This window comes from Chelonia mydas, chromosome 1 (assembly GCF_015237465.2).
Source record: "Chelonia mydas isolate rCheMyd1 chromosome 1, rCheMyd1.pri.v2, whole genome shotgun sequence".
In the NCBI taxonomy this organism is placed as follows: Eukaryota; Metazoa; Chordata; order Testudines; family Cheloniidae; genus Chelonia; species Chelonia mydas.
The window spans coordinates 345,575,670-345,594,405 of NC_057849.1; the positions used below are offsets into that span (position 1 = coordinate 345,575,670).

An 18,736-nucleotide genomic window follows, 5' to 3' on the forward strand; every position below is an offset into this window, starting at 1 on the left:
TTTCATTGGGTGACCCCTGGGTCATGTGTTATGTGATGGGTAAATAACACTTCCCTATTCGCTGTCTCCACACCAGTCATGATTGTATAGACCTCTATCCTACCCCCCTTAGTCATCTCTTTTCTAAACTTCACAGTCCCACTGTTTTTAATCCCTCTGCATATGGAAGCTGTTCTATATCCCCAGTCATTACTTTGCACTTATCAACATTGAATTTCATCTGCCATTTTGTTGCCCGGTCGCCCAGTTTTGTGAGATCCCTTTATAGCTCTTCGCAGTCAGCTTTGGACTTAACTATCTTGAGTAATTTTGTATCATCTGCAAATTTTGCCACCTCACTGTTCACCCCTTTTCCAGATAATTTATGAATATGTTGAAGTGCCCTGTTCTGTTCACTCCCTCGGAAGAGACTAGGTGGGAACGGAATGGGAACTGAAACCGGTTAGGGGCTGGGGCACTGGGTGGGGGTTGTTGCTGTTTAAGCTCCTCTCCTTCTGCAGTCCCCACCTAAGATGAGCAACAATGTCTTGTATGGGGAGTGTTAGACAGGGGTAAGGGAGATTGGTTTTGGCTGGATGAGAGACAGCTGCTCAGGGCATTGGCGCCAACTTTCCCCAGCGCCAGTGGGTGCTCGCGCCCCCCCACCCGTGCCCCGCCCCCATTCCAACCCCTTCCCCAAAGTCCCAGCCCCAACTCTGTCCCCTCCCTGCCCCTATTGGACCCCTTCCCCAAATCCCCGCCATGACCTCTTCCCCGAGCACGCCGCGTTCCCCCTGCCCAGCTGCGCGAAACACCTGTTTCGCAGCGCAAGCGCTGGGAGCTAGGGGGAAAAGTGGGCACGCGGCGCACTCAGGGGAGGAGGCGGAGCGGAGGTGGAGGTGAGCTGGGTGGGGCAGGGAGCTGCCGGTGGGTGCAGAGCACCCACCAATTTTTCCCCATGGTGCTCCAGCCCCAGAGCACCCGCGGAGTCGGCACCTATGGCTCTGTGATGTGTACTGAGGGCACTCTAGTTTCTCCCATCTCCATCTCCGTTGTCACTGCTTGGCCTCAGGTAGGGTTCTGTGCCCTCCTGGCAAGTGGGATCCAGAAGGTGGGGAAGAGAAATTGATCTGGGATCCCTGCCTCTGCTGAGCTGTGAAGAGGGTGATCCTTTGCAGGGGCCTGGGGGCTTCTTGGGGGGAGAAACTAGGGGTCTCACCTGGGGCAGGTTGGAGGTGGGGATTGCTAGTCCTTTTCCCCTCCTGGGGCTGTGAGGAATCCCACTTTCCCGTAGCATGTGCTGTGTTGTGATGTAGGTGGAATATGAGGGCAGAGGGGGAAGGTTCTTTCCCTTCTTAGGGAGTGACTAGGGCGATGTAGGGGAGGATGGGGAGTTACTCTGTGGCCCTCACTTCTCACCAGGTGCTGAGTGAGGTCAGCAGGAGATGGGGGTGCTAGATAATTAAGTGCTTTCCCTTTGTGAGGGATGGGGGCTTATTGGTGTGGGGCAGTTATGCTGGGGTTTCCCCTTGTCCCCAAGTGCTGAATGGTGGGGTGCATTGGAGGTCAGTGGATTCGGGCAGGTCATTGCCCCTCCTGGGGGCTTGGTGTTGGAGGTGTTACTTTGGGGTCCCTAATTGTCCCTGGGTGCTGAGTCATGGGCTAGGTGGTGGGAGATTTGGGCAGACAGATCATTTTCCCTAAAGGAAGGGGGTTTACTATGGGGCCTCCCTGTCCAGATGATGAACTGTGGTGGAAGAGGGGTTGGGCAGGTCCTTTCCCCTGCAGCGAGGCTAGGTGCTATGGAAGGGGGTTGCTCTGGGTCCCCTGTCCTGGGTGCTAAGATGTGGAGTTGGCTGAGGGGCAGGTGGTAGGGTGGGGTCACCCAGGGGCTGAACCATGTAGTGGGCTGGGGGGAGGTGGTGGTAGGGGCTCACTCCAGGGTCCCCCCATCCTGGGGGCTGAGGCATGCGGTGGGCTGAAGGGCAGGTGTTGGGGGGGTCATTTTGGGGGCTGGGGTTGGGCAGGTCTTTTCCCCTGCAGGGGGGATAGGTGCTGTGGAGGAGGTTCACTCCAGGGGTCCCATTTCTGGGGGTTGAGCCATGGGGTGGGCTGAGGGGCAGCTGCTGGTGGGATCACCCCTATCCTGAGGGCTGAGTGGTGCAGTGGGTTGGGGAGTCAGGTGGTGGTGGGGTGACATTGGGGTTCCCCTGTCTCTGGGGCTGAGCTGTGGGATGGGCTGGGAGGCAGGTGGTGGGGGATCACACTAGAGTCCCCCTGTCCTGGGGGCTGAACCATGGGGTGGGGTGCCACTCTGGGTTCCCTCATCCCAGGGGCTGAGCTGAAGGGTGGGCTGAGAGTCAGGTGCTCAGGGGGTGGGGGGTGAAACCAGGGATCCCCTGTACCGGGAGCTGAGCCGTGTGGTGGGGGGCACGTGCTGGGTGGGGGTCACTCCGGGGTCCTCCCGTCCCAGGGCTAAGCGGTGAGCTGGGGGGTCACTCCGGGGTCCCCCTGTCGCAGGGCTGAGTGGTGGGGTGGGGGCCAGGTGCGGGGGGGTCACTCCGGGGTCCCCCCCCATCCCGGGGGCTGAGCAGTGGGGTGGGGGCAGGTGCGGGGGGGTCACTCCGGGGTCCCCCCGTCCCGGGGCTGAGCGGTGGGGTGGGGGCGGGTGCGGGGGGTCACTCCGGGGTCCCCCCCCATCCTGGGGGCTGAGCGGTGGGGTGGGGGCAGGTGCGGGGGGGTCACTCCGGGGTCCCCCCGTCCCGGGGCTGAGCGGTGGGGTGGGGGCGGGTGCGGGGGGGTCACTCCGGGGTCCCCCCGTCCCGGGGCTGAGCGGTGGGGTGGGGGCGGGTGCGGGGGGGTCACTCCGGGGTCCCCCCGTCCCGGGGCTGAGCGGTGGGGTGGGGGCAGGTGCGGGGGGGTCACTCCGGGCCAAGGCGCGGGGCGGGGAAATCAGAGGGGCCGGCGCCCCCCCGCTGGCAGCGCTCCGGCCGGGCTGAGGGGCGGGGCACAGTCACACGTGGGGCCAGGGCAGCCGAGCCTTTGCCGACGTGTCCCTGCCCCGCGTGCCCCGGAAGCCCCGCCCTCGCCCCGGTGACGTCATTGTGAATACGGTCTACCGGGCCCATGTTGAGGCCCCGCGCGCTGATTGGTCTGGCAGAAAGGGGCGTGGCCCGGCGGACGGGTCGTTGATTGGTCGGCCGAGGGAGTCCCGGGCTCAGCGCGCCTGCGCCGAGTGGCGGAAGGGATAAATACCGGCGGCGCTGGGGGCCCCTCCCCCCCAACACGTTACCGCCGGCTGAGTCGGCTGCGTCCGCTCCGCGCTCCCCTCACCTCAGCGCGCCCGGCCGCCCGCCCCGCCATGGCCTCCGCCGCCCCCGGCCAGAGCGGCCCCGCCGCGCCCCTCGCGCTGCAGCGCGGCATCGTCAAGATGGTGAGAGCCGGGACCTCCCGCGTTCCCCGGGGCCGGGTCTGGGGTCTCTGTCCCGGGGCCGCTGCAACCCGCCGCCCCGCGCCGGTCCTGCCGTGGAACTGCCCCCCCCGCCTGCCCCCCCCCGGGTCCTGTGCCCCGCCGGAGCTGCCCCGGCCCCGGGACCCCCGGTCTGCCGCCCCCCGCCGGTCCTGTCCCGGCCCTGGCTGCCCCCCCCGGTCCTGTGCCCCGCCGGTGCTGCCCCGGCCCCCCCCGGTCTGCCCCCCCGCGCCTCCCCCCGCCCGTCCTGCCCCGGCCCTGGCTGCCCTCCCGGTCCTGTGCCCCGCCGGTGCTGCCCCGGCCCCCCCCCCGGTCGGCCCCCCGGGCCTGTGCCACGCCGTGACAGACCCCCCCTCGTCTGCCCCCCCGCCGGTGTTGCCCCTGCCCCCCCCGGGCCTGTGCCCCGCTGTGACAGACCCCCCTTCGTCTGCCCCCCCCGCCCCCCGCCGGTGTTGCCCCTGCCCCCCCCGGGCCTGTGCCTCGCCGTGGGACCCCCCCGTCTGCCCCCCCGGGCCTGTGCCCTGCCGGGCCGCCCCCTGCTTCCCCGCGCTGCAGCCGAGACCCCGCCGCTCCTCACGGGCGAGGCGGCTGGAGGCTGCTCGGCCACTGTCGGGCCTGGCCGCTGCCGACTTGTCCCTGCCTGAGCCATGTGCTCTCGGGGGCAGGGCTCCCGGTGGGTCTGGTCCCGGGCCAGACCCCGGCGGCTCATCCCGGGCCGAGGTCGCAGGGCAGAGGGGTGCCAAGTAGGGGGCTGGCAACGTCCTACCTTGTGTCCAGTTGGGCCTGAGGCTTGTCCTTGGCGGTGGCTTTCCTGCGGGCCAGGAGGCCTTCCTGCGGCGGGGCTGGACATGTCCTCCAGGCTGGAGACCTGGAAGCTGCTCAGGGATTGCTCTTGTCCTGTGGATGGGCATGTGTTCCTCCTGGGGGTGGAGAGGGCATGCCCTCTACCTGCGGGGAGGGGCCTGAACCTGAGGATTGGTGGGTATGTACTTTACCCTGATGGATTGGTGGGTATGTACTTTACCCTGATGGATTGGTGGGTATGTACTTTACCCTGATGGATTGGCAGGCCCTTATGTCCAGGGCAGGTTTTCCATTGGCTTCGCACAAGTGGTTCCAGGGCAGCAAAGTTTTCAGTAGCTGTATAAAAAACTCGCTCCTAGGTGAGTCTGGCGGGAGCCTGCTTGGGGTGAGCCACGAACTGGGTGCAGAATGGTGAGGGAGGGACATGGACACATGCAGCTTGGTGTGGGGGTGTCTGCATTGTTTGTCTGGGGGCTAAGAGAGTTAAGGAGGTGGGAGTGCAGTGTGTGTTCTGTTTTGGAATTGATCTGTGTGCTGGTGGGAGAGATCGAGCTTGGGGTTGGTGTATTGCCCTCCACTTCCATCTGTATTGGCCCCAGCCAGTGATGTTTGCAGCAAGCCCCACTCTGGAAGCTACCACAAAGTCTAATCCTTTGCTATTGTCTGGACTGATGGGAGCCCGTGGGGAAGCTAGGTTTTTCAGATGGGAACCTAGTCTGTGGGAGAGGAGAGAGCACAAGACACACAGCCCAGTTATTTGGGTGGGGGGAGAATGAGGGGGTTGGTGGAAACTGAGACTTGTTTTTCTGGTTGGGCTGGGGTGTGTGTGGGGAGCTGGGGCCGGTGGGTTGTTTCCATACAGGCCCTGTTAACAGGTGCTAGCACCTGTCCTAAAGTCAGACTGTTACTAGCCGGTCAGGGGGCCATGCCCAAACCTATGGAGGCAGGGAGTTTTTACAGTGGTCATGCCTCACTCTCTCCTAGTTTGTCCTTCTCACCACTTTAAACATCTTCAGAAAAAAGAAGCCAGTTCACGCTGGCCTGGGAAGCTGTGCTGGATCTGTGCAGGTGATGCAAGTATTGCTAGCACAGTTTCAGCTATTGTGCAGCACAGAATCTTAGAGGGGTCTGGGCATTGGCCCTGACCCATGCCATGCTGTGCTCTGAAGGGACCGGTCTTCTGGGGAGCTGGGGGGATTCATATCTCTGCTTGCAGAGTGGTTCAGAAGTTGTTGCCCCCCTCAGCCTTCCTCCAAGAAGGGACCCTCATCTTGCTCACCACTGCTCATGTGGGCTCTTTACCCACCAGAAGGCTTAACCCACTGACTTTTCAGAGCTTTCAGTGTGCCCTGTAGGGCTGAAACTGGAAAGGTTTACTCCTTGTTTAGCTCTTTCACAAGCTCCCCAGAGGGGACGTACATAGTAGGTTTAAAAATGTAACTAGAGCTTTAACCAGCTTTGAGTTGCTAGGCTGCTGCTAGAGATCCCAGGGAATGTGAGCATCAGCCTTCCTGGTTCCTCTGCCAGACTGAATGCTGTCAGATTTAGGGTTGGCCCAGGTCTGTGGTTAGACCCTTCTCTACTCTCTTGGGCTGAGATTTTTCAGGCTTAGTCTCTGCCCCAAGATAAGTTTTCACACAAATCAGCTGAGTAGTCTGTGTGGAAAATAAGCACATCCCTAATGTTAAAAGGGTATATACAGTACCCAGTGCACTGAGGTCTCTAGTTCTACTGTAATATACAAAGTCTATGAAATACAGTTGGCAAACGGATAGGTGATTTGATGGTAAGAGGTCAGTCAGGAGGGAGTGCTGTGCAAACAGAGACGAAAGGTGCACCATTCCTAAACCAGATGTGGATTAGGAGCGAGTATGTATTTAGAACAGTCCTTTAGCTGTATTCAATGTCCCACAGAATAGGGATTCCCAATTTTGAAGGCAGGGAGGGGGGCTACTGATGCTGTTACTTACTATCCCTGCTAGATTAGCAGGCAGAGGAAACTCATCTAGTCTCCCCCCCAAATTGAAGCATGTGCTTTTATTTCCTTCCAGCATTTCTTCCTCTTTGGATGTTTTGTCCCTTTCCTGTTATCTTCTGTTCCCTTCCCCCAAGATAAAGTGCTTGAGCAGGCTAAAGGAGCCTCTGCAGCAGTTTTGCTCTCAGGGCACATGAGACTAGAACTCTAAATTTCACTCTGGGGCCAGCAGCACTTTTTGCAGGAGGTCACTTGATGGAAATTGAAGGGCAGTGAATTTAGACCCAATAGAAATAAATGCTACTTTATGCAGAATAATCATCCTTGTGGCATCCATCGCCTCAGGAGGTTATCGAGAGGAGTGCAGTGACTGGATAATTTTATGGCCTAACAATTGTAGCTTTGCAGGCTGTGATTAAAGGGGAAATCAAGTGTCCTGCTTCAGGGTACAAACTGATTGCATGGAGGGGTCAGGAAGGAACTCTTCCATCTGCAGAATGGTACAGTTGGGTGCACTCAGGTTTTTGTTGTTTTGTGGAGTAGCAGACTTAGGTCGCTATTTGAGGCTCGTTCACGTCTAATCATGTCTAAAGTTAGGCTCGTAATTCAGGGTTTGGCCTTCAGTTAAAAATACCTTGATTTTTTTAGGAGTACTGAACACCTATGTGTCTCATTGAAGTTAATGGGAACTGTAGGCGTCCTGCTTGTTGGAAATCAGGTAATTTTTATTTAGGTCCCTCGGTGCAGGTTTAAAGTTCCCTAACTTTAGGCTTCCAGATATGAAAACTTAGGTCTGGGCTCCTGAGCCAGTGCAACAAATCCTATAAACAAAGTTCTTTCACCTTTCTGTTTATATCCGGGCATGACTCTGATTTTGGGGGCGTTAACTGGTGTGTGCTGAATGCTTGTGAGAAACTCTGTGCATTACTGAAGGTTAAATTTGAAATGTCTGAGCTTCGTGAACAAGTGAATGTAGTTGTCAGAAGTACAAAGCTTGTTTCTTCTGCCACTTCCTTTGGAGAGCAAGTGAGACTGGCATATGCTTTCTTAAAACAGACAATGTTGCAGAATAGCAGGGCGTGAGCATGAGCTACAGATGGAGTTTTATGGGAATTTGGCTTAATTTTCAGTTAGATTTAGTTTGCTAAACTGCTGTTTCTCAGCTGAGTTGGAAGTTTTCTTCAAATTGCAATTATGCAAAGCATTTTCTAATGCTTGCTAAACAGCATTTAGGGTAGTAAAAACTTGTGTGTGTGTTTATATATAATTTTTTTAGATGGCTACGGTCCAGTGGTTAGAGTGCTAGTTTGGGCTGTGGGAGACCTGGGTTCAATATCTGCTTTGCCACAGACCTCCTCTATGCCCCAGAGCAATTCACTTTCTCTCAGTTCCATAGATGTCCAGTGGGGATACTAGTATTGCTCTGCTTCACAGGAGGGTGGAGGATAACTGCATCAAAGATTGCAGAACTTAGATACTACAGTGATGGGTGGGTAAGATAAGTATCCAAGAGAGATTTCACCAGCATCTCTTGCAGCCTTAGACTTTTCTCTCTGGCTGATTCCTATTGTTCAGAACCTTTGCTTCAGGGAATTCATGTTTGAGCTGGGAACTTCACTTTGAGGAATAGAGATCTAGGGAGCACTTTTGGCAGCTTATGCACCTATTTTATTGAAATTTTTATCTCTTCTCTTCAAGTAACCCACATTCCCTGATGTGAGGGTATAACTGTGTGATCTAGGAGTTGAGGGGTGAGACCCAGGGGTTCAAGCCACCTGAATGACTTTCACAGCAGCTGTGCACCCTGGAATGCATTGATAACTTGTAAAATGGTAAAACTGACCTCCCCTGTGCTCCTGGAAGTGCACTGGAAATAGTAAAGTGAAGTCGTTGCAGGCTGTGTGATGGCTGCCAGAGAATGGCACTGGTTTGAAGCAAAGCCAGTTAAGTTTTGCTCCCTTTCTCATTCTAAAAATCAATGAATCACTTCCCTGTTCATGCTACAATGTAAATCTGTTGCAGTGTCAAACTTTCTTACAGCGAAGAAATTTGCATCTGGCAAATGCAGCCTAGATGTAAGAGTACCCGGTGGCAATTGGGGAAGGTCTGTTCCCTGGGCCGGTTAGAAGCTTCCCTTTGGTGATGAGCCTGTATTTCATACCCCTTATAGTATCTTCCACCAGGTATGCTCAAGGCACTTTACACACCAGCCTCATGACGCTGCCCTCTGAGGTGCTGTGGACCAGCTTAAGGTTAGGCAGCAAGTGGGTGGAACTGGGAATAGACCCCAGGAGTCCTGAATCCAGCAGCTCTGCATGCTGCTGCCTGTGTGGGGGATGATAGGGTGACCAGATGTCCCGATTTTATAGGGACAGTCCCGATTTTTGGGTCTTTTTCTTAAATAGGCTCCCATTACCCCCCACCCCGTCCCGATTTTTCACATGTGCTGTCTGGTCACTCCTATGGGGTGAACTGCTGGGAAGGGTGAGAGCCAGACCCTTGTGGGGGACAAATGGGGGCAAGGGTGGGGAGTTAAGTGCGTCCATCCTGAGGTGATTTGATGGGGATTGGATGGAAGATGGGGTGATGCTGTGCATTTTGTTCACTCACCTGTTACCTTGCACCTTGCTCATCAACTGGGAGCAGGGTGTGTATGGCACCATTTCCTGGGTAGCCTCTCCTTAAGAACATAACAGCCATACTGGGTCAGACCAATGGTCCATCTAGCCCAGTGTCCTGTTTTCTGACAGTGGTCAATCCCAGGTGCTTCAGAGGGAATGAACAGAACAGAGCAATTATCGAGTGATCCATCCCGTTGTCCAGTCCCAGCTTCTGACAGTCAGAGGCTTAGGGACACTCAGAGCATGGGGTTGTATCCCTGACTATCTTGGTTACTTGACCTTTCCTTTATGAATTAATCTAGTTCTTTTTGTGAACCCAGTTATAGTTTGGGCCTTCACAACATTCTCTGGCAAAGAGTTCCACAGGTTGAGACTGCATTGTGTGAAGAAATACTTCCAATTATGTTTTCCAATATGCATTACTTTGCATTTATCAGCACTGAATTTCATCTGCCAGTTTGCTGCCCAGTCATCCAGGTCTGTGAGATTGCTTTGGACTTAACTATCTTGAGTAGGTTTGTGTCATCTGCAAATTTTGCCACCTCACTGTTTACCCCTTTTTCCAGAATATTTATGAATATGTTGAACAGCACTGGTCCCAGTATAGATCTTTCGGGAACCCCACTGTTTACATCTCTCTATTCTGAAAACTGACCATTTATTCATGCCCTTTGTTTCCTATATTTTAACCAGTTACTGATCCATGGGAAGACCTTCCCTCTTATTCCATGAGCCCTTACTTTGCTTAAGAGCCTTTGTTGAGGGATCCTGTCAAAGGCTTTTTGAAAGTCCAAGTGCGGTATATCCACTGGATCACCTTTGTTTGTGTGTGTTGACCCCCTCAAAGAATTCTGATAGATTGGGTGAGACATGATTTTCCTTTACAAAAAGACATGTTGACTCTTCCCCTGACAAATCATGTTCATCTGTGTCTGATAATTCTGTTCTTTCCTATAGTTTCAGCCAGTTTGACTGGTACTGAAGTCAGACTTACCGGCCTGTAATTGCCAAGATCACCACTGGAGCCTTTTCAAAATTGGCTTTACATTAGCTATCCTCTAGTCATCTGGTACAGAAGCTGATTTAAGTGATAGATTCCATACTACAGTTAGTAATTTTGCAATTTCATATTTGAATTCCTTCAGCACTTGGATGAATCTTATCTGGCCCTGGTGACTTATTGCTGTTTAATTTATCAATTTGTTCCAAAACCACCTCCTCTTGATGCCTCAGTTTGGGACAGTTCCTCAAAGTTGTCGCCTCCCTCTTTGAGACTGTGAGGATGATGGTGGGATGGGAATCCCTCCTGCGGCTGTTTCTAAGCCTTCCTGCTTCATTGGAATGGTAGTTGTGCTCTTCTCTACATGTAGCTGTCACCTGCAGGGCCCCATCCAGTCACCTTCCTCTGACTTGACCCCTCCCTTCCTCTTCGCAAAATCCCACTCTCCTCTTCGATAATTCCCTTTCTGATGGCCCATTTGACCTCTGGACTCCTCATTCAGCCTTCAGCGCTGGGTCAGCTCACCAGTCCCCTGCCTGGCCACTACCTCTTCCTCTTCAAGATCATTTCTACTGCAGCCTCCTCTCTGGCTGCCTTGACTCTCTTTGGTTCACACAAACTCACCTGCCTGACCATATTACCCTGTTCACTCCCCAGCAGTGAATCCCTCCACTGGTCCCCTTTCCACCGCATCAAGCTCAAACTTCTTGTTCTTTCCTTCAAGGCCCTTCATGTTTCTGACTCTCCTTAGTGGACCATGTTTATCATCCTTATCTCTCCGCAGCAGTACTAGCCTTGTTGACTCATCTGTCCACCTCTTCCATAGCAGTGTCTGTTTTCTGTGCCATCCATTGTGCATGGGACACCTCTAGAGTCACGATTGCTGTAAGGTTGGAATGGGACAACGGGATGGATCGGTCGATAAATTGCTATGTTCTGTTCCCTCTGAAGCAGCTGGCGCTGGCCATTGTCGGAAGACCGGATACTGAGCTCGATGGACCATTGGTCTGACCCAGTGTGGCTGTTCTTAAGTTCATATGAAGTCTGCAAGAAATTACCCAGGGAGTAATTTCTACGTAGGAGGGCAGTGGGGGGATAGCTTATGCAGTCCCCCCGAAAGCAGAGCTACCAGCCTGTTGTTCTGCTTCTGTGTGCTATACTCTTCCTGTTTTTGCCTTTCTCATTGTAGTGCCTTCAGGGTAGGGAGTGTGTCCTCCTTGTGTTAGGAAAATACCTAGCACATTGTTGGCACTCTTACAATGTAACTGAGTCCAGGCTGGCATAGTCCTAGTGGGAATGACCCTAAGGAAGGTGACTTGGGGCATTATTTCTCCACTAAAGGTCACACTTCCAACTTGCTGACCTACAGTTTTTTCTTTACAGATGTTCTGGCACCCCTCTTAATTTTGTTTGTGCACCTTTTGGGTGTATTTTCCTACAGATGTGGGGAAGCCTGTGGAGTTTGGGGAGCTGAGAAATGGGCCCCCGAGCCCCTGCACAAAGGGGAAGAGAAGCTTAAATGTCTCAAACAAGGTCTTTTTGCCCTGAGTGCACTGCAATGGCTGTTCCTTTCTGTGGCTTAGGTCACCTGGCTCTCCCAGCTGGCTGGATAATTACATACATGTTAAATGCAGTCCATGCTGCAGTCATAGGCCAAATGGCAGCTCATTTTAATGTGTGGGAGTTGGTGGTTGATTCAAGCTCAGAGTAGCTTGCAGTTGGTCATGGGCTGCAGCTACTAGCTGCAGCAAGGTTTTGAAGCCCCAGTGCTGCCTTTAACCATCGGGAATCCCAAACTTCACTTGATGGCAATGGAGCAAGCTTCATCGGAAGAGTTCTTGGTTGGAGATGGTTTGGGTGCTGCCCATGAATCAGACCTGCACGTCCTGTCATCCAGTGCTCTCGTTTCCATCCTGCTCAGATCAAGCTGGATCATCACCTTCCCACCCCTGCAGTCTCTGTGGTCATGTCTTTGCGTGGTAGCTGAGGTAGGTTGCAGTTTGTCTGGCCCATTGTAGGCACTGAGTAAAATGGGCACTGGCTGCTACTATTTCCACGCTGCCAATCCCTTGGGTCCTGTAATCGGATTTTTCACCCTGTTAGATCAGTTCTTAAGATGTAACGGCTGAAATTTAATTTCCTTCTGGAGAATTGTTTCCAGCCGAGACCCAAGACATTAGCATTGGGAACTTTCCTCCCTGCTGTGCTGAAATGAGGGGAGATGGGCACTGTTCATCCTGCCACAGTTAATGGGCAGAAAGCTGGTCCTGTGGATGCTTGCTTGAAGAGGTGCAATGCTACTGTGGTATTACCTGGATGGGTGCAACCTCCCTTGGGGAAGGGTAAAGGAATGGGGGCTGGGGTATGGGAGGGCTGAAGTTGGCAGGGCAGGAGGGGGAAGCAGGTGAAATAAGTAGATGGAAAGTGAATGAAACTTATTATATGAATCTTCCCTTGGGAGGACTCCTCTTCCCCCAGCTGTATATGGAAATAGCAGGTCTGAGAGCACAGGGTACATAGCAACCACTCCTGCACACTGCTGGCTCAGATATTATGGTGGTTAGGGCCATGTGAGCACCTGGCTAGAGCATATTGGGGTGGGTCATGCTGGTGTAATTCAGGTGCTAGCCAGTTGCTGTGGGAGGAGGGAACGTGAGTCTCAGGAGAGAGACAGACCCTTGAGAAGCTGCAGATGGGGAAGAATAAGCAGCTGTATGTACAACACTTAGCAAGCCCTGTTCTGTGCAAGGGCTTGTTCACATCTTTGGAGCTGAGCGCTACAGATAATAGAGCAAGTAGAAGTTAGCTACTGAACCCAGTCAGAGAAGGCAGCAGCACTATTGCAGTGACGAGAACCTAGAAGATCATTGGAAGGAGCAGATAGGTGAAGGGTCCCTCTTTTGCAGGCATGGGTTTGTGTAGACAGAGCCCGGGATGTCTCCTTCCACCACTGGTGTCAGATCCTGAGGACGTAGTAGGTATTCCCAAGACACCTGAGGTAGTTGGGGTGACTGGGGGAACACAGAGCCCCAAGAGATTGGGGGGCTATAGGTAGGGCAGCTGTCCCACACACTGTCAGAGGAATTGTGAACTGCCATTCACTCAGTTTGACGTGTCAGGATGATGGGCAGGTAGCCTTATACTTCCAAAGACTGACTGTACTGTAGCCTGGCCCTATCCTTGGGACAATCTCCTTTGAGCATCCTCTGGCCTCCAAATCCCTACTTGAAGCCACTGTTTCCAGGGATGCTGCCTGGCCTACCTGTTTCATGCCTTCCTCTACCTGAGCTGTTCTGTGGCTTGCCCCCTTTAATCTCTCTGATCCTAGACTTTCAATGGGGGAGAACCTGTTCTTACTCTGAAACATCATGGAAATCACAGCACTTTTTTTTAAGCGGGACAAACTGAGGAAAATGAGTTTGAGATGCTTCCTGAGAACCAATTCCTGAAGGAGGAAGGTGCTGGCAGAGCAGTGGGTGGGCTGAAGCTACACAGAGGGTGTGGGATACGATCTGCCATGTGTGTGGGGTGCCAAGAATGCACAAGGTCCTGTGGTTGAATGAGGACGTTCAGAAGCTAATAGAGGATGCAAAGAAGTGTGTGTTGAGGGACTAAGCAAAGGTAATCTGTTTGAGAGACTGCAGTCAGGTTGATTGTGGACGGCTGCTGTGGGAACGATGACTAGAATCTCAGCTTTGTGCATTTTTTGTGATGGGAATCTCAAGCCCAATAAAAATGCACAGTAATAATGCTCCGCATGTGGCACGCAGTGATTGCAAAGCACTTTACAAAGGAGAGTCAACATGTCCCCTTTGCAGATGGGGAAACTGAGCCCCGGAAGCGAAGTGTCTTACCCCAGGTAACAAAGGGAGTCTGGGCACAGCTAGGAACAGCGCTCATGTTCACCTGACTGCAAGCCCACTGCACTGTGCTGTGAAGTCTGAGGCCTTTCTCTGCAATGAACAGTAGCCAGATGGAAAGACAGCAGCCGTGAGCTAGGTAGAAGTCACAACCTCACATTCCCGCTAAATTATATCAAAACAACGTATTATTGGGCTGTTAAGGAGGTGCTCCTCTCCGAACAGTACCCACCCCCACCAGGCAAAGAAACAGATTTTAAGATGTTTAAAGAAAACTTGTTTGGCATTCTGTCTGGCAAGGAACCATATCAACAGTTGTGATTGTGAAATCCCCACTTTATTTTGTCTTTATGGTCCTCACTTCTCTATTGTTTATCTGGAGGGTCTCTGGTTCTATGATTGTTTCTGTCTGTTTCATAACTAATCTTGCAAGATTTAAATCAGCTAAGGTGCCGGGGTCTGATTGGTTAAATAATTATTTTGTAATGGGCTAGGATTGGTGAAGAATACTGTTCTTTAGTTTACAATGATTGGTTATGGTACAGCTAAGCAGGACTCATTGTATAAACTGGGGTCCAAAAGGAAGTTCTTTGGAACCAACTCCAGGACGTAGCCCCAAGATCAGAGCTGCCAGACCTCAACACCATGCCAACCACATGGTGCAGAATGCTGTAGCCATGGACAATCTAATCTTGACTGGCCACCAAGAAAAGCTTGTCTGCCTTATGGGGAGTGGTGCACAGTGTATGCTTGCTTAGTGTGTGTATTTTGTTTTGGTAACTGTTAATAAATAGAGGTTAAGGGTATTACTGTGTAAGGCTCTTTCACTGGTAAAAGGCCCTACAAACCTGCAGAAGATTATGCCCTGAGCCCTAGGAACTGGGTAAGGGTAGGTGCTTTTCACCCAGAGCCCTGGGAAAGGGTTGGGGTGCCTAAATTATCCAGTTCCTAGGGTCTCAAGGTGTAACCCGGTTAAAGGTGGGGTGCCCTAGAGTGTGTGGGTAACAATGCTTCATTGAGAAAATGACCTGATCTCAGAGCAACTCCAGTGCTTACAGAGCATCCTGCTGAGTTGGATGGAGGCAGGCTGTCGTACCTTGCCTTGGAAGCTGCTTTCTTTTTTAAAGAGTAAAACCCTGGCACTTCTGGCTGCAGTGAAAACGTTATGAATGTGATTGGAGTGTAACTGATGGTGCCCACAGCCTGAAACAATAGCTGGGCCTGAACTGCCCCTTTCACCTTGATTGGTAACTCAGAAGCCTAATGATGCTAATCAAACCATATGAGGAAGGTGAGGGGGTGACTAGGCTAGCTTGCCGCATTGCGGTGATCAGTCGCTTTAGCTAGTTGGCGTCTTGTTCTGAACTGCAGGGTTGTTTTCTGACCTTTCTCCTGTGCTTCTGTTTTACCGTGTTGTCTTGCTGCCTGAAAACTTCTGTTCCCTGTACCTCTGGAAGGAACTCTATTGAATTCAGTCACATTCTGTCTTAGTCCGAGCCTGCGTGTCACCTTTGGGCGTTCTCCCCTCTGCCACAGCCCCTTGAGTCTTGATGGGTCTCTTCTTGCAATCATTCCCTGTGGCTTTCTCTCTAAGGAGCTGCCTGGGGCAAGGAGGGCTGGTGTCCAGGGCAGGTCTTCCCCTGAGGTGGGGGACCTGGGAGCTGGGCTCATGGAGGGAGTTGCCTTAGCTCATGTTGATGAGCTTCCATCTCTAACACTTCTCACCTAGGAGCATCCCAGATGGGTTCCTCAGGTGTCACCTTCCCTGTTAGTGGCTGTTGGAGGTCAGCTGTCACAGGTCAGTACAGGTAGACACAGATTCCTGGTATGTGGGGGATGTGGTTGGATCATTACTATGTGCCCAGACACTGTCTGGTGTAGAGCTGGAAGGAACCCGAGTTTAGTCCAGCCCCCAGTGTGAAGCTGTAACCTGACCGGAGTAATTACCCTCAAGGAGTTGCTGGCTGATGTGCTAAAGCACTGTCTGATACTGGAGTCTGTATCCTGCACAATGTTGCTTGAGGCTTGTGTTTTATAGCCCAAATCTAATGATTCATTGCTGATCAGATAGGATTGGTGGTTGGTTTCTTGTTGCCTTTTTTGCATAAGTGACAGGTGATGCAGCTGGAAACAGCCTGCTGATTCATCCCTGGCCCTTATAAAATCTCTTGCATGTTTGCAATGTCGAGGTGACTTGCCAAAGACAAGTCAGTTGTTCCATCTTGGAATACTTGGTTTGAACTGAGGATTCTTGGTCCTGATTCCACCTAGGGAAGGGCAAGCCCGTCTGCCGAGTGGTCTTTTCAGGACTTTGTTTGCTCCTGTTCTGCTCAGTAATTCCAGTACTGTGTCCTGGATGTTGCAATCCATTGGAAAATGGCTGAGTTCTGGCTGCTCTTTCAATCCGGTGCTGAAAGAGAAGCCAAATGGCCAAGGTGATGCATGGCTTGCTTTCTTGTCAAGCACAAAGTCAATTCTAACAGGTCCAAGCATGTACTATGTGATGCGTCTCAGCAACTTCTAGCCACCTAATCAGGTTTCGCTTTTTGCTATATGTGCAGACATGAACAGTCAGGGCAAACTGACAACTACTAATTTCTAGCAACAGGTTAAGTGGCAGTTCCCCCTGGGAGAGGCCATCTGGGAGCTTGAAAACAATTAAATGCAAATTCTGGCTAGCCTTCTGGTACTGAACTCACTAAATGTGTGAAATCAGCAACTTGGGGCAGGAACTTTGTCTTTAAAGCTCTGTGCATAGAAATATATAGAAAAGCTATAGGAATTATGGTGCATTTACAAATGGACACCATGGGAAGGCAGAGGTGTCTCCAGTCGCCAGGTTTTCATGTTTACACAGCAGCTGTAGCTACCCACAGTCTGGCTCAAAATGAGGGTCCTGTCTGAGGTGCAAATTAACTACCATTTGACTTGTTTTACAATGTGGGTTTCCTTTTGCCTCTTTGCTAGCTTCCCCTCCCATCTCCATATACCCCTTTGTGCCCATATCTTTCATGGCTTTCTTTCTCATGGTGCTCTTGGCATTCTGAGCCTGCTGAACGTTTCAGCTCTTTGCCTGACTGATAGTTGGACCTCGTGCCTGGGTTATAAAGTCAGAAGTGTGAGTGCTGAGTGTAAGGGTAACTGGCGGGTGTGGGGCAGTTGTATGGATTTTATTGCGTGCTGTGTGAAAAGACAAACCTTGCTATCTCCAGTGCTGGTGAAAAGAGCTGAACTGCTGCCCTAGCAGAGACTGTGTAGTCTGAGCTGTCGGGTCCAATTTGCACCAATCCCATAAAATCTCTGGGTGAGGTACCTGACTGTAATGAAGGAATGCACAGGGTGGGATCAAAAGCTCACCCTGGGCTGGTCCCTAATGTAAGTTTAGAGCAGCCTAAAAGCTGTTTTAAATTGACAGCAGCTGCGGACCATTCCAAGGGACCAATATCACAGCAGGGGGAGTCTGGCAGCACCTACACTGGCAGCTGGAGCTGCTTCTCTGGCTGCCCTTAGGTTGTGCTGGAGTGAGCCTCCTATCACCAGATATTTGGGGGGCTGTGCAATCTGGACCCTTACTGAAATCCCCCAAACAACCAGATTCAAGGTTGCACCTGTTAACAGCAGCTGCCTCTTCCCCTCATCAGAGAACCCTAATAATTTCCCAGGACACTTAGGTGTTGTTAATTGGATAAAACAGTTAACAGCATCTGAGTTTTCTTGTGCCCTGTAAAGTGAAGATTAAGGGTAACTACAACTATGAAGCCTGAGTCTTGAATTGTTGAGCACTGAGGTCTTTGTAGCAGGATTGCTCTGGATGTATCATTTACTTTCAGGCTTAAAGTGAAACTCATTTTCCAGTAGTTTGTATTGTGAATGTATTTCATTTGTATGATCTGCTGTATGGCGAATAACAAATGGCATGTAGTGATGCCTGGTGCCATGTGCAATACAAATGATCTCCAGGTAGGAATGTTTGGGATCAGTGATCTGGTGTGTACCATCGATCTGCTGTTCAGCTGGGCACAATGATCTGCTCCTGAACACAGGAGGCAGCATTCTGCAGTGCAGGGAAACATGCTACAGTTTTCCTGGTACCTTGTGTATAATGTTAAAAGCTGAACCGAGCCCTCAGTCAGAGTGGAATGTGGATTCGGTTCCCAGTAAACCCATTACATTGCATCACTTTTTCTCCTGCTAGATCCCAAAAGCCCTTAGCAAAGGGATACACAAGGATCATTGCAACCATGTCTGGGGTGGAGCACGTGAGGTGTTTAACAGAGCGCAGCAATCCTTCACCTCTCTTTAGGTTAGGAAGTAAGGAATTTTGTCTCCAATTTAAGCCACAGTGGGAATTTTATGGAAGCAGGAAGTGCTTGTCCAGCTTGAAACACGATTTGGGTGTTGTGGCTTTTAATAGCATCCATCACCATGGTAGCTAGCTGCTAACCTTTCGAAAATGGGAAATGTGCAACCCCTGGAATCCCAGCTAATCCCTGACTGGGCTGACGGGGCCAAATTTAGTTCTCCAGCGCTAATTTACCCTGGAGAGACAGTGTGATAAATGGGCTGGTCACAGCCTTGGGGAGAATTGGGTTGAGAGTAACTAGACCAGAACCCTGGAAAGCCTTTTGTTTGCTGTCCATGCTGGTCAGATTGTTCTTGTTACTGTAATTTATGGAGCGGACAATGTTTCCTAAAATGTATGCGTGAGAGGGAGGGTCTTTCTTCCCTTGGCCTTGTGGGCCATTCTGTTTTTCCTCTCTCCTCCTTTCACTGGCAGATCCCCCCAGCACATTCCTGCTTTGAGTGGCTTATTAATCTAAAAATGTGTAACAATTAACAGCTCCAACAGTCAGTCAATGCCATGTGCTCAGGACCTTGATTTTAATTCTCCCATTAGCACCACTGAGTGGAGAGTGTTCAGATTACAGCATGTGGGAAGCAATTGCTGACCTAGCTCTGTTGTAGAAACTACCACCCTATGGGGGGACCTGGCTGCAGCCGAGGGCTTCATCTTGCAGTGTAGAGGGG

At 51.9% G+C, this 18,736-nt stretch overlaps 1 protein-coding gene across 1 annotated transcript in view; it reads left to right on the plus strand.

Annotated features, from left to right (window-relative positions):
* Positions 1-3,032: 3,032 nt before the first annotated feature.
* SND1 (staphylococcal nuclease and tudor domain containing 1) overlaps positions 3,033-18,736 on the plus strand; it is a 480,324-nt gene continuing 464,620 nt past the window's right edge. Inside the window, exon 1 of the mRNA XM_037889493.2 lies at positions 3,033-3,412. Coding sequence (XP_037745421.1) covers positions 3,341-3,412 — 72 coding nt within the window. The 5' untranslated portion in view covers positions 3,033-3,340. The remainder of the gene's footprint in view (positions 3,413-18,736) is intronic.